This window comes from Oncorhynchus clarkii, chromosome 16, assembly GCF_045791955.1.
Source record: "Oncorhynchus clarkii lewisi isolate Uvic-CL-2024 chromosome 16, UVic_Ocla_1.0, whole genome shotgun sequence".
In the NCBI taxonomy this organism is placed as follows: domain Eukaryota; kingdom Metazoa; phylum Chordata; class Actinopteri; order Salmoniformes; family Salmonidae; genus Oncorhynchus; species Oncorhynchus clarkii.
In genome coordinates, this window is record NC_092162.1 from 64,863,449 (window position 1) to 64,887,587 (window position 24,139).

The following is a 24,139-nucleotide window of genomic DNA, read 5'->3' on the forward strand; positions in this document are numbered from 1 at the left end:
GACACCATGGTTCTACCCTACAGAGTGCTGTCAAGGCTACAGTAGACCTTCATTGCAAAACAGTGTGTTTTAATAAATTATTTGGTGACATATTTAGTATAGTTATCAAAAACACGTAACTTTTTTAATGTTTCATTTTTTCATTTTTTAAAATTCACTGAGGAGGATGGTCCTCCCCTTCCTCCTCTAAGGAACCTCCACTGCAAGGCCCAAACATTGCTGCACCCCTACCCAGTCATGTGAAATCCATAGATAAGGACCTAATTTATTTATTTAATTTGACTGATTTCCTTATATGAACTGTAACTCAGTAAAATCTTTGAAATTGTTGCATGTTGCATTTATATTGTTGTTTAGTATACTTTATTTTTCCAGGAACAACTTCAGTTGATCAGAGATGTGATGACCCACCTCAACCATGTATTGTAGGCCCAACAGAGTAAATATAGGCTATGCACATTCACAACATCAACAATACTACATACAGTAAGTTTTGTGCAGTGGGGCTTGGAGCATATCTAAACATCTTGGCGAAAAGTGAGTATTTAATTTGTTTTATTAGACCTACTATTTCAAAGGTGAATGCTGAAGCAATTGCCATCACATGGGGCCCCTATGCCCAATCACACAAATCAAGTAAAGAAGGCTTTATGAACGGAAAAAAAATAACAACTAATCATGACACATGCCAATTGTTATCATATGGATTTTCCAAAATGCCTCTTTTTTTGAGGGTACATTTAATTAGGCTAAATTGCTGGAATTTGCATTAGGAATATGTACATACAGATACTAAAATCAAACACACATTTTATCTAATTATTCTATTCATAATCTGAGTCCAAAAATAGTAACACATGATTATTATAGAACGGCAGGTAGCCTAGCGGTTAAGAGTGTTGGGCCAGAAACCAAAAGGTTGCCGGTTTGAATCCCCAAGACAACTAGGCGAACAACCTGTCAATGTGCCCTTGAGCAATGTCCATAACCCTAGTTGCTCTGGATAAGAGTGTCTGCTTAATTACTAAAATGTAATTATATGTTCAGCAAACATTTACTGTGGTCTCTTTCAAGAAAAAACAAACACTTAATCAATGACATGTGGATTAATAAAGAAAAAAACATCTGGTAATATTTATATTTTCCATTATAATGTATACATTATTTGCATTTGTTCTACATTATCATTAAAATGCCACAAAGAGTGTTTCCATTAGTTACCACACCCAAAGTGGCTATATGGTAAACATTCATAAAGACTAAAATGAGCTTTTCAGTCTTAACTTAAGGTTGGGGTTAAGTATAAGGTTAGCTGTTTGGTTAAAGTGAAGGTCAAGGTCAGGTTTAAAATCCAATTTTAAGAAAATAAATGGTAGAAATGGGCAGGGTTTTGGACTTTGGGGCTGGGGTAACTGGTGACGACCCAGAAAGACCATTGACGAAGGAAAACGTCCAACCCTTAACCATTTTTAAACGTCAACTTGAATGGGGGTTATGGACGTTCCAAGGATCCTATGTAGCACAGACCCTGAAAAAAGCTCTTGCAAGGGAAGTGACGTTCCTGTGTCGTCAGATCTGTGTTGATGTTTTGTGGGGAATGGAGAGCTTGGAGGACGGGAAGAGGGAGACGGTTTGTTATTGTTCAACTAGCTAGCTATCCCCAGAAAACAAAGCCAATAACAGATGATATCGATATATTTTGTAACCTAAGTGTTTAAGGTCGAATATTGCACAAAAACTGACGGCCTTAACGGCAAAGTAGGCCTACTAGCTACATTCTGGAAAGAAGGAATCGTCACCCCGTTGACCCCCTCCCTAACAGACAACCATGACGATTCTTCCGAAGAAGAAGCCGAACTCGAGTGTCGGTGTTTCGGACCACCCGGACGAGACTGACAGAAGGAGTGGCTCTGACCCACATCAACATCCACACGGAGGTCGTACAGGTGCAAGACCGAGGGCCTCGCCGCCACCATGGTCCTATCAAGCCGCTCCACCTTCGACAAGGGAGGATAGACGGAACGAAGCTAGCTCTCGGCCGCAGCAGGCCTCTCCCCCTCCCGTGGTTTCAGGGTCTCCTGTTGGACCTGGGGATGGTAATGGGACTGGAGGAATACCATGCGTTGCTGGGACACGCGGAGAACTGTCAGGCAGCGTTGGTTGTGGTGGGGGAATTGGAAGTTGTTGTTCGGGGCCTGGTCTGAGTAAAAGGCGACGACAAGCAACCTGCTCTGGGGTGGCCGGTGGTGGAACACCCGGCGTAGCTGGAGGTGGCGGTGGAGGTCCCAGTGCTGATTCGGAGGAAGGTGCGGGTTACAACAGTGAAGATGAATACGAGAACGCATCGAGACTGCAGTCTGAGGACCCAGCGACAGTGGAGCAGGTAATGCTGTGTAAAATGTATTTCATTAGTTCAGCTCATGGCCTCCAGGGTGACCACTACCTTCGTCCCGCAACTAGCCATTTAAATGAACATTTATATTAAAATGTCTTACTGTTTATTTCACACAATACTTTTTTTTGCAAAATGAAGCAATACCAGTAGCACATTGGTTTTAAATGGGCGTTCTAGAAATGGCCAGTTTGGGAGTAGCAGGTAAAATGTATATGTTTTGAATGTCACTAGTTATTTGCTTTTTCCATCCAGGTCTGTTCTGTCAACCACATCAATTCAGGCGTCATCTAAAATGGAATGTGAAAGTATTCAAAGTTTGGAGAAATAATGAGCTAGCTAGTTTTTTTTTTTTGTATGCCAGTCATTTGTTTTTATTACATACCAGGTGTCATAATGCAGCACCTTTTCATTAAGCCTTATCATTAAAGACAGTCTCTGCAGGATGTGAATACTATCAGCGTCACAAACAATGGAGCAAATGCATCCCATTCTTTTTTCACATGCAAATAGCAGTTTGTTTGCTCTACTGCTAGTCAATAAATGGCGTTAGGCTACAGGATAGCAATATCTCTGGCTAAATATGATATGATGTGGTAGCATTAAAAGCTAGTGTAGGCAAACAAGTAATATTCATCCATTAAAAAAGAGGGCTAAGCTAAAATGAAATTTACAGATTGTAGAGTTGCTCAAAGATCTCAAATAAGTGTATTCCTGAAATTCATCATAGCTTCTTATTCTGACTGAATTTTCCTCATTATGAACATATCTCGGCTGTTTATTTTTTTTTACATTTTACCTTTATTTAACCAGACAAGTCAGTTAAGAACAAATTCTTATTTTCAATGACGGCCTAGGAACAGTGGGTTAACTGCCTGTTCAGGGGCAGAATGACAGATCAGTGACAAATGAGGTATGCTATTTAATAAACCAGGAATTTTCAGTTGTTCTAGCGTCGCAGAAAGTAGGCCTATTTAATTGTTCAATCAGCAATAGTAAGCCTACTTCTCCTTTTCAGTGGTCATGTCCATTATTGATATACCTAGTCCTATTTGTTTCTTCAAGAATCAAAATGCCATGAACATACTCATGAACTTAGTACAGCTGTCTTACTCCATCATAACCCAAAATATAGGCTAAGTTTGTTTTACACAATTGTTTATAAACAATGTCTTTTAAAAACCATGTAGCCTAGGCCTCTGCTTTTAAAAAGGATGAAATAATTGCAATAGGTTACACATCGATTTGAATAAGGTGAATAGACTAAGCCAAGGCTGTGTTTAATAGGCCTACTCATACGGTTGGCTTTGAAGACATTTGAGGATATTTGTATTTTACCTCTCGATAAGAAAAGGACAAACTTAATACTACAACTTGTCATTAATGAATTAGCCTACATAAGTTGGAAACAAACCATGTTAATGTAATGGTGTGTGGTAAACAAGGATTTTCTTTAATTCAGTTGGACGTAGGCTTGGCAGATATACCATTTCGACCATATACCGGGGGATTTTAAATTACCGACCATAGGATTTTCAATACCGTTTTTTGGGGGAGGTCGGGGGCATCCCCGCCTCACGGGGTCAGTGGGGATGCGTGCTACGCCACTGTTTAAGTATAAGAAATCTAAGATGTCAAATAAATGATATCTAGCTCAGGGTTCCAGCGACACATTTGGTTTGCTAACTTGCTAGCGAAGTGTCTAGATGTTGTGATCAAGCTTCATGGTTACAGCAGAGACATTCAATCCCCTCCTGGATCAAGATCCCTATTACCTAAATTGTTTTGTGCAGGTTTTGTAAAAATAGCTCTTGTTGTGTGCACTTTCGGTAATATCGTATACCCCGGTATGACGTGTGAAAATCTGGATATTGCCAGTGGTCGAGAAATTATTCAATTGTCATACTTTAGTAAAAGTAAAGATACCTTAATAGAAAATGATTAAAGTGAAAGTCACCCAGTAAACCACTACTTGAGTAAAAGTCAAAAAGTATTTAGTTTTAACTATACTTAAGTATCAAAAGTAAATAGAATTGCTAAAAATGTACTGAAGTGTTGAAAGTAAAAGTATAAATACTTTCAAATTCCTTATATTAAGCAAACCAGAAGGTACAATTTTCTAGGTACTTTTTTATTGACGGATAGCCAGGGGCGCACTCCAACACTCAGACATAATTTACAAACAAACAAGCATTTGTGTTTAGTGAGTCCGCCAGATCAGAGGCAGTAGGGATGACCAGGGATGTTCTCTTGATAAGTGTGTGAATTTGATAATTTTCCTGTCAAAATGTAAATAGAACTTTTGGGTGTCAGGGAAAATGTATGGAGTAAAAAGTACATTATTTTGTTTAGGAATTTGGTCAAATAAAAGTTGCCAAAAATATAAATAGTAACGTACAGGTACCCCCCAAAAACGACTTAAGTAGTACTTTAGAGTATTTTTACTTAAGTGCTTTACACCACTGGATATCGCTCAACCCTAGTTGGACGAAATGATTCAATGATTTGAGAAATTTTGGGCTGTTACCCATCTAGAGGGCGTCAACCTCACACCTTGCTGGCACACAGGTCTGCTTTAATGTCATTGGAGACTTTGTAAACAAATGTGTAGCTAAAACTCTATTTTAGCCTAATCTGCACTCTTGAAATGTTATTCCGAAAATACTTCAACAAGCTCACTTGAGACGTTAATGTAAGGTTGCCTCCTATGGTAGTCGGATAGACCTGCCTGTATAACCCACTGCATTGAATTACAGATGTTCTATTTCTCTCAGCAGGAGCACTGGTTTGAGAAAGCGCTTGGGGAAAAGAAAGGCTTCGTCATTAAAAAAATGAAAGAGGACGGAGCATGTCTCTTCAGAGCTGTCGGTAAGTGGACAGCCTTCTCATTTGCCCTCCAATGGACCCAGGCCTTGTCTTTGAACTCGATCAATCCAACATAAAACCTGCAGCAAAGATGTGCTGATCATTTGTTAAACCTTTATTTGACCAGGGAGTCCTACTGAGACCAAGGTCTCTTTTACAGAAGAGCCCTGAATTACAAAAATGACTCAACTGCATCAAATACGAAATGCAAACGGAAACTAAACACGGTCATAAATAAACAAAAACATTCATCAGTAATAAGGTCCTCAATCACCAGTCTAAATTGCTCTAGAGGCACCGAAACGTCAAATCAAATGTATTTATAAAGCCCTTTTACGTTACCAGATGTCACCAAGTGCTATACAGAAACCCAGCCTAAAACTCCAAACAGCAAGTAATGCAGATGTAGAAGCAAATTTAAGAGAAATTTTGACATTGTTCCTCAAATACAGTGCAAAAAACCCCTAAAAGCTGATTTACCTAACTCAATGGAGACCGAAAGAATTTACAGAGTTAGCCATCCCTGAGACTGGATGTGGTAATTCATATGCTTTAAGATTATTAATGATTTAAGGTACAGTGGTAGTTTTTGTAAAAGGGCTTTATAAATAAAGAAATTAAGGAATCTACCTACACGATGTCAAAGATTACCAACCTACTTTCTGGTAAAGAATGCAGTGATGTGAAATGCTCCAATGAAATGTGGAAAGAATTTTGAAAGAATGTCAGTAATGGACTCCATGGAGGAGCTTGAATGTTATGTACACGTTTTTGACATTGGTATGGTTAGCCTGCATTTTGTCTACCAGACATTGAACTAAATCAAGGTATAATTTGGTAAAGAGCAATGCCAACCAATTTCCGTTCATGACACTAGATGGCGCTACTTTATCATAGTGGATTCAATGACGCCGTGACTGTATGAACCCTGTCAAAAAGCACAGGGGCAATTTTAATGCTTCTAGTTCATGTGTTTTTTAAAAATGAATTACTTATGTATACTATTTCTTGACCCAAAAAACGTTGTTTAGGCCTACTTGTAAGGTTTTCATTTTTGTCATTATTTTGTCGCATTTCTTCATGAATTGTTGTGAAAAAATGCATTGTTTCCCTGAATGTGTTCTGTCGATTGAGCATACCCATGACCTGGCCACCTGCAGGTGTCAGAACGGACTGAGAATGGCTCCTCTTATCTGGGTCTCATAGCTTTGTTATTACCCTTAGGCATGGATGGATACCACATTCATATTGACCTACATCTATGAATTCACACCAGTTACATTTCTCTTCACACTCCCAGTACTTCTTGTATGAAATCAATCCATTCCCAAACAATTGGGATAGTTGAACAAGAATGGGGTTATATAAGAGCAGTCCTGAAATGAGGCTAGCACTTTCCCTTCAGCCAGGTGCTCAAAAAGACTGGCCTAGTTTCTTCTTACTCCATGGGAAAACATTACACTAAATTATTTGGGAATCTGATGGAGGTTTGTTATTTTAGTTTAAAGCCTACAGGTGTTTGCCTTTGTTTTTCTGGTTAATATTTTTCTTTGATCTGGATACAGGCCTAGCTAAAGAGAAGATTTAAACAGTAAAACAACCTGTATTCTTATGCATCAACTGTGTGTGCTTTACAACTGTTTACATATCACTCAACTGAATGAGGGTTATTGTAATGTTGCATTCTTCCTCTCCCAGCAATACGCAACCACAATACCTAAAGCACTCTCTTCTTAAACATAATACAGCTCTTTTAGTCACCTCACTTAAAACTAGGGTTCTCAGGTGAAGTCATGAAGGTCTCCATTCGCTTCAGTGTAAAGTTTTGCCTTAAACTAGTTTCATTTCATAGAAATGAATTTCGCCATCAACGTGTAACAATAATACACAGACGACATGCTGGTGGGTTTTTCTACATCAGTGGTGTGAATGTGAGTTGTATTTGATGGTAATTCACCCCTGTCCACACCTGATGTGTTGTGGTGGGGATTTCTCAATGCTGTAGTTTCTGCTTTGGTTTCAGATGTGGCCAGATCACATTTAGTGTTCCTGAGAGAAAGCATTGGCCTATCTAACCCACAACACACTTTTTGTAAACCGGTATATCTCCCCCTGTCCACTGAGTATAATTTACCTAGATGTTTAAAGACCTAGCATCATTCATTACTGACTTCTGAACTGTGATGTATTATGGCTTAACTAAGCTAAGCTACAGTGAAAAAAAATATATAAATGCAACAATTTCAAAGATTTTACTGAGTTATAGTTCACATAAGGAAATCAGTCAATTTTAAATAAATTCATTAGGGCCTAATCTATGGATTTCACATGACTGGGAATACAGATATGCATCTGTAGGTCACAGATACCTTTAAAAAAAAAAATGTTGGGGCGTGGATCAGAAAACCATTCAGTATCTGGTGTGACCACCATTTGCCTCATGCAGCACGACACATGTACTTTCCATAGAGTTGGTCAGGCTGTTGATTGTGGCCTGTTTAATGTTGTCCCACTCCTCTTCAATGGTGGTGCGAATTTGCTGGATATTGGCAGGAACTGGAACACGCTGTCGTACACCTCAATCCAGAGCATCCCACACATGCTGAGTGGGTATACAGGCCATGGAAGAACTGGGACATTTTCAGCTTCTAGGAATTGTGTACAGATCCTTGCGCCATGGGGCTGTGCATTATCAGACGTGACGGCGGGAGATAAATGGCACGACAATGGACCTCAAGATCTCGTCACGGTATCAAATTGCCATTGATAAAATTCAATGGCAATACTGCACATTTTAACAAATCAAATTAGTGGCATTTTATTGTCCCCAGCACAAGGTGCACCTGTGTAATGATCATGCTGTTTAATCAGCTTCTTGATATGTCACACCTGTCAGGTGGATGGATTATCTTGGCAAAGGAGAAATGCTCACTTACCGGGATTTAAACAAATTTGTGCACAAAACTTGAGAGAAATAAGCTTTTTGTGCGTGTGTAAAAGATTGTGGATCTTTTATTTCAGCTCATGGAACATGGGACCAACGCTTTACATGTTGCGTTTATATTTTTGTTCGGTATATATTAGGCAATATATTTACATATATTTGTTAAGAGTATCCTAAATACCCTCAATCCTCCTTTCATTCATTTTAGATTTCAGTCACTTTGTTCCCTTTCCTTGCTCTGTTGGCAGAGAATAATGCATACCGGAAATCGACTTGACATTAGAGCTGTGTGTAAACTTTGTGTGGACATGTGGGAGTGGGCCACTCTAACCCAGGCAGCTAATCACCTGGTCAACCATCTAGGTTATCTGTTAATATTTTCCTGACACAGGCGCCAGAATAATAGAACTTCATTGGTATTGTTTTGGTTGATACATTTAATTGATATCCGTGAGATTAAAAGGATCAATGGGGCATTCCACGAAAATAGTGATATTTTAAGTAGAAATTGTGCACCAATGTTGAATTTTAAAAGCCTTTTATATTAAAACAAAGTTCTCTTTTACTTTAGATAACATGGAGAATTCAATCAATCAGATTTGTAATATTAATAAAGACTTTTTAAAGTGCACCCTCTGTGACTTCTAGGAAGACTTTAACCCACTTAATCCACACAGTTTTCACCATCATTGTAAAGTCCTAGTTATTTTGTTGCATTTCTGAAGATCATTATTTATTTAATGTGATTAGTGATTAATTTATCCCTCATTATAAAGTCAACCCTGTTCTGTGAACTGAACTCTTGTTTTAATATGGTGAAACTATGCCTTTAAAAAAAAAAAAAGTCAAAAGCAACATTGAACATGTAATAGTCAAATCATAGTGTAAAAGCAGTTTAGCCGGTCATGTATTTGTTTAGTGTTTTCTGGTGGAAAACTGAGTGGTGGAGCAGAACATGTCAACCCTGTTACCATAGACGGACAGGTTCCAAATGTTAATACATTTTTGTGGGTGAAGCTTGCATTCAATTGCAACTCCTTGTTGCACGCAACAAGCTTCCATTCCTCCTGTCACAAGGGGATTCATGACTGATTTTAAGGTGAGATCGTCAACCCTGGTAGTTTTATTTGGCACTTAATAGGCAATTACTGTAGTAATTCCTTTTCCCTTTTAACCTGCTGAAATTAGAACGTGTTTTTTATTAAGTTCAACAGCTCTTTATGACAGAATGTTAAAAAAAAAAATTAAACATGTAAACACTTCTCAAAATGCACTAAATTGGTGCAATGACCCTAATATTGAGAGGACTTATTGGAGAAATGAATTGTCACTGTCTTTCTCTCATCAATATCGAGCCTGTTTTGTGATAATTGGTTGGTAGTGGGACACTTGTGCAAAAGGAGCTCTAGTCTAGACCCTTTGTGCTTTTGATCCCTACCCTTTCTTGATTAACAGACTGGAACGCACACTGCCAATGAGCCAGAACTAACAGTCCCTGCCTAGCACTTATCATTCCCAGGACTATCTCTTCTCTATACAGCCCAATTCCACTAACTATTATTAAAACACTTTTTTTGTGTGTGTGTGCCTAAGATGCATACAAAAGTTAGTATGTTTTTGTTCGTTGCCAATCGCACAAGAGAATCAAACATCAATCAAATATGTCTGACAATTCACATACCATGGAGCATTGCTTTGATCAGAATGTCCTACTAATTCTATTGCCATGGTTTCATACCAATTAACATTCCAGCAGTATTCTCGCCAACCTTGTGGCATTCTCAGGTATGAGTGATACTATCACTAGTCACAATCCTATACGGTCTGTAAGTAGGAATGTGAATTACACATTAACATGCTAGGGCTGAAACAAGTTAAACCTGTGTGTGTGGAGACTGTAGGTCATCTCATTTCTCAGGTGTGTGTGTATGAACCTGTCGGAGAAAGCCTCAAATTATGCAAAACACATTCCAGCTGCATGTGACTCTGGGTTGTGTGTGTCCAACGAGTTGTGTTCAATGTTTCTCTGTCTGTGGTAGTAAACAAAATTATTGAGATTATTTCTGTCTGGCATCCAGAGAAAAGACAGGTGTGAGTTAACATGTCCTTTGTTTGTGTTTTACACTGTGAATGTATTTTTGTTTAGCATTGTCTGTCCATGAATCCAAACATGGATACTTGCTGCACAACAACAATGATGTCATCCAGAGAACCAGGCTTGATTGATAGACCCATAGCCTCTTCTCATTTCCTACTTTTTCCCATGACAACATTGATGGGTTCCCCTCCATTAGGACCCTGCAGGGCCTGTATATTGCTGCTATCATTTAGGCCTTAGTTATTGACTTCTGTGCAGTCCTCTCCCCAGTCCTTTGATTTCATTGTGCGTTAAGGTGCGGTTGAAATTCCTTACCGACAATGTTGACACGGTAACGGGGTCTCCACTAAGGAAAAGAGTCGTGTGCATTGTCATGGTGTTTAATAAGCCCAGAGGGGCTTTAAAATAGTCTAAACTTCTTAAAGAAAGTTCCAAATCCACATAGCCTAAATTAAGTTTATGACTGGTCTCTCTGTTTTACAAAATGTATTAACAACTTGGCCTACAATCTGAGGTAGAAGCCAGTTAATATATTTTCTTTGCTAAGTGAGTGAGTGTCCCAGGAGGCTCAGGATTTGTACCTGTGACTCCCCAAGCCACTGAACACACAGCCTGAAGGCTGACAAGAGCATCTGGATATTATGCTCGCACATTTTCATAGTAATAAAATTACTGGCATGAAGGCTACTGGCTGAGCTTTGATAACATTGAAGCTGCTCCACTAAGGATCTAATTTTATTTGTCTATTCAAAAAACGTAGAGCAAAGTTTGAAGCTAAACTGGAGTTAAGATTTTCTGTGGTGCATTCCAAAGACGTCGATCATTGTGTTGACCCTGTGCTTCTTCCAGGCCTCAGGACTACACATTTCATAAGGATCACTAAACACTACCCATGTAACCGGCAGCACGTTTGGTGGCCTTTGACCTTTCACAGTGAGGTCATGAGCGAAGCTAGTTGTACCTGTGTAAATGAAACTTCAACTGGCAAGATCTTTTTTTTTTTTTTTTTTTAAGCGAGAGAAAAATAAACACTTATCTTAATTTTGTATGTGAAGGCACACTGTACTGGTGAACTTAGATATGGTGCCCTTTGGCTTAATTACAGTTACAGTGCGTCTACACATTTTCGTCTGTCTGGTCTGAAAAAGCGGAGTTTTGCAATAATCCCAACCAGCATAGACGACTGTCTGAAAAATTGAGAAAGATTGGAGATCACTCCCCACTATCATTTTGAAATGTTACCCAGAGTCAGTCTGATCAGAATACACTTCATGATCTTAAGCCATACTATGATTCAGAAGTGATGCTAATCTTAAGTAATAATTGTTCATTTGGACTTTTTGAAGTTCACACATTGCTCACTTTGCCCTTTTGCCCAATTGCACATTGCTCTTATGAGTTGCAATAGTACAGACAACACACACCCACACAACACGTGGGACGCCCCCCCCCCCCCCCCCCCCCCACACACACACACACACTGGGCTTAGTAATTCAGAGCTAGTAAGTTTGAACTTTTCCATATTGAAATGCTTCTGAACTGTTAGATGAAGGTGAAGACAGTTAGAGATAAAGGGGTGTAATGACAGAATAAGCCCATACAATTGAGGCTTTAAGCAATCTTTCATCCAGTTTTAGGCCTAGCAGCCTGATTGAAGAAGTCTAATTTGGGTAAGAATTACACTGAAGCGAGCATTGAGGCCGCAGTGTAATTTTAGCTCAAAAGATCAGACGGTAGCAGCTAGGCCTTATCTGTGATTAGATGTTGAATGCAGTTGACATAGGTAGGGGGCTATTGATCTGTTTATGTTTAAAGAGCAAAGTTCAAGTTGGAGATGTCCGGTCAAATACAACAGGTCACTGGAACCTGGCAGTATCATTGTCAAATAGGTTACACTGCTCTGCCTTTGACTATGACAGTGGTGCTCATCTCTTCCAGGATCATTCAGTGGGTCAGTATTCAGTAGCAAAACATCAACAATGGTAGCCATGATTCACCTGCATCTGACTGGCTGGGCTACCTTACCCTAAAACGTTCTTCTTCTAGTTTTTTTGTATGTCCACTCAACTGTGGTGTCTGAAATGGTATGAATACAGGGCCATTCATAGTATTCAATATCTGCTCTCAACTCATCTTCTTGAGTTGATTCTGCCCTCAGCCCTTATTACTTTGTTTCCTGGCCAGAGTAGCGTGAGTGAAGCAGTCTCTAAGGATCTTTTAGTAGCATGTCTTATTACAGCCTACTCCAATACTGTTTTGAGTTGGCAAAACACTGCACACTGGGTTTTTTCTATCTTTCCACAACTCGCTGCATGAAGACACAATGGGAGCAACGTCAGGCCTTGCCGATATGATTCCAGTGAAGAGCAGATTTCTTTATTCACGTGCTTGTTCTCCATTGACGGGTGACTTAAGAGTAATTTATGCATCATTTAGATAAACTTTATCAACCGTTGACAGACCAGCAGGGTAGGAACCGAACTAATCTGCCTGTCTCTAGATCTGCATAGAGCCCTGCCCCTTTCTTAGAAATGCACTCATTGGTTACTTACCAGCATTGCATTATCGCTTGGTTGTAGCTAGCATGCATGTGGTTTCTGGTTCTCTGTGTGGTGTTGGTCTCTTGTGAAATGTAGCCTATCTATTCAGCTCTTTTCTCAGTAATCTTGCACATAGAATTTCTTCCTCTTCCGTTTTTCTCGTCAGTCTCCTCCTCATTGACCAGTTGCCTGGTCATGTTTTCTGACAGGCATCAAACCCCACTTCATCATATTCACCAACCCTACCCATAGAACACTGATAGGTTGCTTTGGGGGGATATTCTTGGTACAATATCTCAGATTGTTCTGGCAATTCTCACATAGAAACTTCATTGGGAGGAAGGATGTTTTTTTAATTTTACATTTGTATTACTATTTTTTCTGTTTTTATCATGATGAAAGTGGCCATTTTAGGCCCCTTTTCAGACCTCTTCATTCTCCTGTAAGACCCATGATACATCCTGGTGTCACTATAGTTCTTATATGGAGTATGTCTAGATTCTGAAATACACATTTACACATGAATTTATTCAACATGAATGATATATCTCAGACTACCCTTTTTTAGATTGTTCATTTTTACAGGTTTTGTTTAGAACAATATACTCTACAAGTACATCACATTTCCGGAGTGGGCTCTGCAAATTCCGAAGTTCTAATCCATTGTATGAGCACCGTAAATGGTAGGCATGTGCCGAGTACTCGGACAAAACAAGTATCGTAACTGATATGAATTTTCCGAATATGATTATGACACAAGTCTATTTTTTTTATTTTTTATTGTCCATGATCGGAAGAAGAACAAAAAAACGATTTCAGCTCCCAACACACCTCTCTTTCATTCAAACAGTGTGAAGCACTGTGTGTGCTAAATGACTGTTGGCTATTTCTTCTGTCTGTAAAGAAACGGGCGGGGTATCGGTTGAGCCTGTTGCAACGATTGGATTATAACATATGCCGCTCTTCCTCTGCTCTCATTCCCAAGACAGACACGTGACGATCTCTTTAACTCACTTACTCATCTCCAAACATAATTTATGAATCCGTAGCTAGTCATTGTTGTTCAATCTACAACTGAGGAGTGCTTCTTTCTGTCATAAAGCCCTTTTGTGGGGGAAAACTCATTCTGATTGGCTCTGTCAAGTGAATTCACCGACCTTCATCTAAATCTGTGTCTGGATTAAATGCAGGCAGTAGTAGCCAGCCATGCATTAAGCTATTTATTAACCAATTTTGTTGATAATTGAATTGGACTAAGTAAGTAAATGATGTGCATTTACATCTGTCAGGGTACTTTACCTTTGCAACTCAATATTAGGAAGGTCTTCTTAATGTTTGCTATACTCTGTGTGCATTCTATGGTCAAAATGGGGCATATCATTATAAGTACCAGAGAAGTCACTGAAGTTTGAAGACTATATTCTTCCACAAAAAAACAAACAAATTAAATCAAAAAGGGTTGTTTTATGATATTCATACTAATAGTTGTAATGTTGAATAAATGAATGTGTATTTCAGAATGTATGTTGGAGCCCACTATAAGGCAGGGGTCCAACCGGTCAATCTTCAAGGCATTCCTAGTTGATCACCAAACATTTCTGTAGAAAAGCCAATGATAAAGGAGTTGATAAAAGGCTTGCGCTCTTTTTGAAATTGTATTTGTGTTGCACTGTTGGCGGTAGGTGCACTTGATTCAGAAGCCCTGCGCAAAGTGTTCCTATTTTGAACCATTTCATTTGTCTGAAAAGACTCTTACCCAGTGGACTGGGAGATCTGTGGCTAAATGAAGTGCTCCTACTGCCCTGGCCAATTGGATAGCTCATATCACCGTCCCAACAGAGCTTCCACAACCCCGGCCACAGCAAAGTTTGATACTAACTAACTAAGATTTAATAATTTTCAAAACCATGACCACAGAGAGACTCTCAAAGAATACAGCAAAGAACTGCTGTATTTTACGCGTGAGTTCATGTTAAAAAATGTGTTCAGCACTGTCAACACTGTTCTTTTTCAACACTATTACAAAACATAAAACATACTTCTCACTACTTCCACTCACGCTGCAATGAATCAGTAGCCAAGAGTATCAATAGTCCTGCGTTATTATTATTATTATTAGCAGCTTGTCCTGTCTATTTTAATAGCGAGAAATATTTATCTTTATTTGGTCATAGGAACAACATGAATTTGTGCATGAGGCACATGCGGTGCGACTAGAGTTCACCATCAGGTGGAAGACGCTTTCCCCTCTCTCTGGTCAGTCTCACCATAGGAAGGAGAGAGCAGGGACCGTGAGAGGCGGACCCTCTGCCGCTCTCGCCCGCCCTTCCGCTGAGACTAATGTCGTGTTCAAGACAACTGGGAACTCAGAGGGGGGGGGGGGGGGGGGGGTGGGATGGGATGGGGGGGGCGAGATCCGACTGGGGAAAAATGGTTTTGAACGGTCATCCAACTCGGGAATTCAATGTCGGAAACTCTGGCATCTTTCTAGACCTCCGACTTGAAGATCACTGACGTCATGATTTGACCTTGTTTTTTTCAGTTGTCTTGAAAGCACCATGACCATTAGATGCAGGTACCATCAGTCCATTAAAATAAAAAAGGTAATTATTTAAATTTATGCTCAGCTGTGCCTTGCAAGTGCTACACCAACTGATCTATTTTGTAATCAAAGCTTGAGTTTTGAAATATGGTTTGAGAAGAACAATATTGTGTGGCCAGGCAAATAGCCAATATGCTGTGATAATGTATTAGGCCTAATGCACAAACCTCATTCACATATAACTGTTTTATTAGGTTAATAGTAATAAATAAATAAAATGTAAGTTATGTTTAAAAAAAATCTGAGCGGTAGATCTCTGCTTGCTTTTTGACTGAGAAAGTGATCTTGACTCAGAAAAGGTTGGTGTCCACTGCCATAAGGAATATAATGACACTAAGATGTCTGTATCGTGTACAGTTCACAGATCAGAGGGTCTTACAGGAGGCATGTACAGGTCTAAAAAGGGCCACTTTCATCATGGAATTTCTAAAAAAATGGTTTGTGATACACATTTAAAAAGCATTTCAAACATCCTTCCTTCTAATGAAGTTTCTATGTGAGAATTGCCAGAATATTCTGAGATACCAAAAATGTGTTCTGCTCCTGCTGGCATGGAATCACCCTTTGTACTCCTCATTGATGATTTTTGTTATTTTAGAAAATGGCTGAAGGCTACATGACAAATCAACCACATAACGAAATGAGGTCCTAGCATCTGTTTTGTTCAGAACTGAAACGTGCAGTGGAAAGATCTCATGAGAATGGGATTTTTGGCAGATGAGTCAGATTTACACCAATGGGTTTTGGGGTAATCCCCATCTCAAACAGCCCTCCTACACCTGTCCAAGTCATACTTCACTGGAGTTTACTTGGTTCATAGACCATTACATCTCAACCTCATCAGGGGAATTGGGTACTGAAAGCAGTCAAACATGTGACTCGTCTCCTCTAGCCTAATTCTCCACCACTTCTTTAAACCAGTAGGTCACAGGCTGCTGAATGATATTTAAACATCCATACATCTGTACTTTATGTATTGTAGGCCTATTTGTTTAAATCTGACTCTGTCCAGAGTGACAGTGAGGAACATGTTGAAGGTCAGGAACACCATGAGCAGCTCATTCAGGCGTGTTGCTGAGGCATAATGACAAACTGGACCTGCCAGAAAATGTGCCCTCCATCCAACACTAGCCACTTGGAGTGTTGCCAGTGCCACATCTTGCCATGAGAACATTCAGTCACAAGGGAACTAGAATATTTTGTGCTAGTCATACACAAGCTTCAAAACACTTATGTTTTTTTTTTGTAGTGAAATTCAAGACTACGTTGTCAATATAGACATTTTGGAACTGACATTTTTCAAAGACTAATATAACCACCCTTCAGGTTAAAACATTGAGGCTGTTTACTCTTTTTAGTTTGCGTTATAGATATCTTTATTTAGTTAAAAAATATGTTTGGTGGTGGGAAGTAAGATAGGTTTTACTGTTATTCTATTTCCATAACCATTTTTGCTAAATGTATTTCTGTTAAGCAGGTTGATGCTGAGAAAGAGGAAATTGACTAAGAGTTTCTCAGAATCTTTGCGGCTTACATTACCATGTGACTTGCCGGAATGAAGACTGAAACGGGTGCTCATTTGCATATTTTGCGCTGGTTGAGGAAAGGGGGGTCTGTGGAGATGAAACCTTTTTAGTTTTGTTTACATATGTGGATCATACAAGTGACTCAACTCATCTCTCTATATAGATCACGTATAGCTGGGGATGCAACCACAGAGAAAGCCCGCCAAAATACCCCTTTATAGTCAATCTACCATCGTATGCATTCAAATGTGCAATACTGATGATAAAGCATTTGCACCTGCTTTAATAGAATAGTCCGAAAGATCCATATTGATTACAGTACCAGTCAAACATTTGGACACACCTACTTATTCAAGGGTTTTTCTTTATTTTTTACTATTTTCTACATTGTAGAATAATAGTGAAGACATCAAAACTATGAAATAACACATGGATTCATGTAGTAACCAAAAAAAGTGTTAAACAAATCCAAATATATTTTATATTTGAGATTCTTCAAAGTAGTCACCCTTTGCCTTGATGACAGCTTTGCACACTCTTGGCATTCTCTCATCCAGCTTCATGAGGTAGTCACCTGGAATGCATTTCAATGAACAGGTTTGCCTTGTTAAAAGTTCATTTGTAGAATTTCTTACCTTAATGCATTTGAGCCAATCAGTTGTGTTGTGACAGGGTAGGGGTGGTATACAGAAGATAGCCCTATTTGGTAAAAGACCAAGTCCATATTATGGCAAGAACAGCTCAAATAAGCAAAGAGAAACGACAGTCCATCATTACCTTAAGCCGGGAGGGTCAGTTAATTAGGAAAATATAATGAACTTTGAAAGTTTCTTCAGGTGCAGATGCAAAAACCATCAAGCGCTATGATGAAACTGGTTCTCATGAGGACCGCTACAGGAAAGGAAGACCCAGAGTTACCTCTGCTACAGAGGATAGGTTCTTTAGAGTTACCAGCCTCAGAAATTGCAGATTCCAACCGCTGTGTCTTTGTGAGATGCAGAGTAGGTGAACGGATGATCTCTGCATGTGTAGTTCCTACCATGAAGCATGGAGGAGGAGGTGTGAGGATTTAGAATTATAGGCACACTTAACCAGCATGGCTACCACAGCAATACGACATCCCATCTGGCTTGTGCTTAGTGGGACTATCATTTGTTTTTCAATAGGACAATGACCCAAGACCAAGAAGGAGAATGATGGAGTGCTGCATCAGATGACCTGGCTACATTGAAGAATCTCAAATATATTTAGATGTAACACTTTTTTGGGTTACTACATGATTCCAAATGTGTTATTTCATAGTTTTGATGCCTTCACTATTATTCTACAATGTAGAAAATAGTAAAAAATAAAGAAAGAAAAACCCTTGAATGAGTAGGTGTGTCCAAACGTTTGACTGGTACTGTAAATGACATACAACTGCATTAATCGTACTTTGTTATACTTTGTCAGTCATATGCTACTTCATACGTATTCATTTGATCTAGGCTTCGTCAGAAAGATGTATGTTGCATTTTGTTGTAACACCTAATTCCCTCTTGTTTGCAGCTGATCAAGTATATGGAGACCAAGATATGCATGAAGTTGTCCGTAAACACTGCATGGACTACTTGGTAAGTTTTCTTCTTTCTTTGGTTACCAGGCAGATTTCACCTGTTGGGATTTTTCATAATGAAAATGTGTACTCTAATTTCAGACGAAAAATGCAGACTACTTTTCGAACTACGTGACAGAAGACTTCACCACGTACATCAACAGGAAGAGGAAAAACAACTGCCACGGGAACCATATCGAGATGCAGGCTATGGCAGAGATGTACAATCGACCAGTGGAAGTTTACCAGGAGGGCACAGGTGTGTTTTTCAGTAGTGGGCCATGCCAGGTGCATTGTTATCAGAGCTAATGGCCCTCTGGTAGGTCCTCTGTAACTCAGTCAGTAGAGCAATGGCGCTTGAGACACCAGGGTAGTGGGTTCGAATCCCAGGATCACACATACGTAAAGATTTATGTAAGCATGACTAAGTTGCTTTGGATAAAAGTGACTGCTAAATAGCATATATTATTATTACTGTACACAGTTTGTAGTTTTTGAGTTTTATGGCCTTTGATGTGTAGGCCTACTTGAAAGAGATTACTAATAGGTACTCCTGTGAGTTATTGGACTGTTTTTCAAACAGGACTGACATTTTATTATTGATTAAAATCTAGACCATTTGGGCATTTGTGTTTTAAAATCTAATTTCTTCTGAATAAGTGTGGACATAGTAGTGCACTACATTGATCACGTAGTTCTGTTAACTCTTTTTTTTCCCTCTCTTCCAGAACCAATCAACACGTTCCATGGCATTCATCAAAACAATGACGAACCAATCAGAGTCAGCTACCATCGTAACATTCACTACAACTCTGTGGTGAACCCCAACAAAGCGACAATTGGCGTAGGCCTTGGGCTTCCTGCTTTAAAACCAGGGGTGGGTACCTACATCTTGTCTATGGGATTTAACACTGAAGTGGGCAATATATCCTTGTGGTTGTTACATTACTAGAAAATAAAAACAGTATTTAGATGTATAAAACATGCCATTTGAGGACAACTGGTAGAGTTATGTAGGCTCAGCTATAAGATACCTTGGTCTCAGCATGGTTACCTGTCAGAATAGAGGTTAAATGTGTGTTCGGGAGAATTTCATTAGGTTCCCTTGATTCTAATTGATTCACCTTGATTCACCTTGATTTACGATGCTAGAGATGTTGGCCCGGTTTACGACGGTGTGACTGTCTTCTTCCTGTGTGTGACTCAGTTGACCCCTCTGTCACGCTAAATGATTGTTTGAAAGCACTGTTGCCTAATCGTTGCTTTTCAGTGCATTGACATGTTCCAGCTGGCAGCCTGCTTTGCCTCTGAGTCACAGACGCATCTCACATTGCAGTGTCATTTCAGTGACGAGTAGTTTAAGTTGAGTTCATGATTATTTGATTTATTGACATTAACCAATTAGCAGCTGGCTAGCATTGCTGTTAGTGTTGTTATCTTTTCCTGTCTTAAACAGGTGGTTGTTATCAAATTTGACTTAGTTGATTAGCCGCATAAAGTTATAAAGGCTTTTTGGATGCTGCGTTGGTTGTGTAATAGTGCAATTGAAATCTTTCATAACTGAATCATTCGGAGATCTTGTGACTTTCCCCTGACGAAATGGATGACGTCCATCCAGACACAGTCAGGCAGCAAGGCACACTCAGTCAGAGTGGAAAAGTGGGAGAGAGGTGACAGTCTTTGGGTCATCATAGCTTAAGATCCCTGCGAGACGGGAGCGTGTGGCTTGGAGTGTCCCACTTTCAGAACACATACACATCAAAGGAAGGGAGGCTGAGCTCAGAGAGGGGCAACATTCCACATGTCCCCGTCTCTCTGGAGGAGCCTATTAGCAGTACACTGTGCTGTTTGTGTTGCGATGCCTAATGATAACACTACCATGATCAACAAGCAGCGCATCATGGTGAATGACCCCACAGTAATTAGAAAACACTAGCCTGGGCTCCTTGGCCAGGAAAACCACTGTAGCACTCAACAGAATAGCTGTTTGTTGATGTATATTGTATTTATTGAAGATTCCTGTTTTGTATTGTTATTGGTTGAATGTTGGCAGATGTTTGAGCCAGTTAGAAGCGACAGTGTTTTGATTACAACACATTAATGAGGATGGAGAGTCTTATCTACTTTTTTTTTTAAACTTTCTAATTTGTAAAGGAAAAACATATTGTCTTAGTGTCATTGGTTGTCAGTAAACAGCTTCACATTGCGGTTGTCATGAAGTGCTAGCTAGATAACGGTGGTACTGTTGAGGTATCTTGGGTACTCAAAGTGCTTTAGAAGCACATCAGATGTTATCGGTAGGCCTAAGGAGTTGTTGTTAGTTGGGACTTTGTGCATTGGTCTCATTCATCATATTGAGCAGGGCAGAGGACCATGACGTTATGGGGAACAGACTGTGCCGTTGGATTGTTCAGGCACTAAGGACATGTTGTCTTCCATGGGCGGAGCTCCCACATAGAGGGCCACACACCTAGCCATCTCCATTAAGCCTTAGATTAGGAAACGGGCATGCTTTCCCAGAAAGGCTAAAGGCAGTTTTTCCATTTGCTAAATTCTGAGTGTCCTGATTGTCTCTTACTAATGCGCGCATGGACAAAGATATCAAAGAGCTGGAGTCATTTCTAGACGGATAAGGAAACATTCTCTTGATAGCCAGCAGACTAAACTTGTCAAATCTCCTTGATAAGGTGTGAAGGATCTAAAGAGTTTGTCTTTGTCGTTACACGTTACTTGGTCGTTACACATTGTCCCCTAGGCCTGGGAATTGCCGGGGACCTCATGATACGATATTATCACGATACTTAGGTGCCAATGCGATATGTAATGCTATTCTCATGATTCTATATGTGCATATTGCTCACCATATGTCTGCTGCAGAGGGACAAGAGAGAGAGAGAGTGAGAAAAGAGAGTGAGGCACTCTCACAAGAGAGTGAGCCATGAGAAAATGAGTTTGGATCCCTATGTTAAAAATTGAGTTTTCATGCAGGCCCAGCCAACTAGTGCAAAAATGATATTGTCGATATGATATATCATCAAAAATAATATCCCGATATGTAACTATCGATTTTTTTTCAGTTTTATGTCCAGTTAGTGACCTCTGTCCTCTCCCTCCCTCCCAGCAGTATGTAGACCAGTCACTTATGAAGAACGCTATAAAGACCTCTGAGGAGTCATGGATCGAGCAGCAGATGCTGGAGGACAAGAAGAGAGCCACGGACTGGGAGGCCACCAACGAGGCCATTGAGGAGCAGGTGGCCAGGGAGTCCTACCTGCAGTGGCTCCAGGACCAAGAGAAGCAGGCACGCCAGGTGAGAGAGAACTTGGAAGTACATGGCAGATTAAAGAGCAATTCAGTGACATCCTTCTTAGAAAGACAATAGTACCACATTTGGTTCATATGAATCTAGTGTCCAGTATTGAAGTGTTGCAGCAGCTTGCATGTGTTTTAATGAGGTCCATGTTTCCCTCTCCTCCCAGCCCCGAAAGGCTAGTGCCACCTGCAGCTCGGCCACCGCAGCATCTTCTAGTGGTCTGGAGGAGTGGAGTGCCCGCTCGCCCCGGCAGCGCAGCTCAGCTCCCTCACCGGAGAACACTGACCCCTCTCACTCAGACACAAGCAACAAGCCTCCCTCCCCTGCTGGGGCAGCCCACATGTCCAAGCCCCCTTCACCTTGTGCCCCAGGTTCGTCACTGTGACAAACCATCAGAAGCGTCATGAATCAACTGAGAGGGTTGTGAATCAAATGAACATTGGAATCATAGGATTTCATTTTTGTCTCATGATGGGAATGTCTCTCTGCCCCCTACTCTAGGTCCCAGCAACCAGGCTTGTGTTGGGCCTGATAGACCCACCTCCTCTCTGAAGTCTCTGTACCCGGCCCTGGAGTACCGTGCTATCATGAAAGAAATGTCACCCACCGCCTTTGGTAAGATAATCACTTGCTCTTTCTTTACTTAAAGACTTATTGAATGCATTCAATTTAGTTGAAACAACTGTATTACTCCCCTTTAGGGCAATTACTGCTGTTGTATGTTATGTTATTTATATGTTATTCATAGAATGGGTAGTATGTTCAGTTTGAGATGTAATATTTCGCTTAGGATAGTTTTCAACACTAGCTGCAATCCTTAACATAAGGCATATCAATCACAGTGTTCTAGACAGTGTTATTACACATCCTCTGTTGTGAAAGCACGGTGCTGTAGCTGCTGCTGGACTGAAGACACTTGAATAACAACATATGTATGCTAGAGATTAGTGGAAATGTTTGTTTTATTTTACATAACTTTCAAATGTTAATGATAGGATAGGTTACAGTGTATCATCTTAATGTTTATTTTTTATTAGATTTATTCGGATCCCCATTAGCCAACGCCAATGGCGAAAGCAAATCTTACTGGGTTCCAACACATAACGAAAAATACATTACAGACAAAATCATTTCAAATGTACATAATGTACATTTAAAAAACTGTGTGTGCACCTATCAGTTATACATTCATGTAGCTTTAAAGTATTTGGGTCACCATATGACATGTATTTTTTTAAATGATAATTTCTCATGATGGTATATTCTATCGCTTAGCAACTCTGTATCTGAAAGGACAACAAACAGGAAATCAGAAGAAGAATTGTAAAAACGTAGAAACATGAAACAAGGTTGTGGTGCCGGAGCAAAGCTGAAAACGGATGCACTTCACCTGAAATTTCCTCCCTCTCATATTGGCTGGGTCGTGATTGGGTGCATATACTGCCACATTTGTATTTGTGTACAAGCTTTTTCTACCCAAACAAAATCTATGTTAACCACTGTCACTAATGTGCAGAATATAAACAGCAACTAACAATATTTTATAAACTAGTAATTCCAATACCCCTCTTGATTTCAAATAACTACCAGATTTTTTCCCCCTCAAAATCCTCTTACATTAGAATGCTAGAATGTGTATTTTTCCCTTTCTCTATGGTGTAGGCTTAACAGACTGGGAGGATGATGAGATTCTGGCCTCAGTCTTGGCCGTTTCACAACAAGAGTACCTCGACAGCATGAAGAAGAACTCAATGCATAGAGAACCCTCTCCAGACAGCAGTTGATAAAGGGGATCAAGCACACACACAACGTCCCCTGGAAGGAAGGTGGCAGAACGGGGAAAAATCCAAACGTCATCATGTAACCATCCAGTCTTCTCTCCTCCTTCTCCCTATCATCCATCTCTGCCTCTCCACACTTACCAATAAAGATCCAGCATAATCAGACTCCACCCCCTTCCTTTCTAATACCATAGACACCATCATTGGACTTATTTAGTTGCATGTTTAATTGAACACAACCAATATCATCATAGAAAACAAGAAGAAAAAATATATAAAAATGGTCATACTTATCCTCTTAATGATTGGTTAATATAAGTTTGTTTTATTTTCTTTTCTTGTTTGGGATGAAAATACATTTTTTTTTTCTTGGAATAAAAGAGGAAATCTTTCTGAAAAACAGCATTTTTGTGTATTTCTTTTTGCTATAACTGTACTTATTAATTTCATAGCCACTCGAAATGATATACACTTCTAAATATT

The 24,139-nt window shown here is 39.8% G+C and overlaps 1 protein-coding gene across 4 annotated transcripts; it reads left to right on the plus strand.

The window, feature by feature from the left end:
* Nucleotides 1-1,563: 1,563 nt before the first annotated feature.
* LOC139368919 (OTU deubiquitinase 5a) lies at nt 1,564-24,056 on the plus strand. Of its 4 annotated transcripts, none has more exons than XM_071108413.1 (9): nt 1,564-2,383; nt 5,167-5,260; nt 18,517-18,581; nt 18,665-18,821; nt 19,291-19,439; nt 21,684-21,872; nt 22,042-22,246; nt 22,377-22,490; nt 23,538-24,056. In XM_071108413.1, the coding sequence occupies exons 1-9, from the start codon at nt 1,829-1,831 to the stop codon at nt 23,657-23,659; spliced, it is 1,650 nt and encodes a 549-aa protein (XP_070964514.1). In that variant the 5' UTR covers nt 1,564-1,828; the 3' UTR covers nt 23,660-24,056. The 4 variants fall into 4 exon arrangements, with proteins under 4 accessions (XP_070964514.1, XP_070964515.1, XP_070964517.1 ...); XM_071108414.1 differs by having other exon boundaries at nt 1,569-2,383; nt 21,687-21,872; XM_071108416.1 differs by having other exon boundaries at nt 1,569-2,383; nt 5,170-5,260; nt 21,687-21,872.
* Nucleotides 24,057-24,139: the final 83 nt, after the last annotated feature.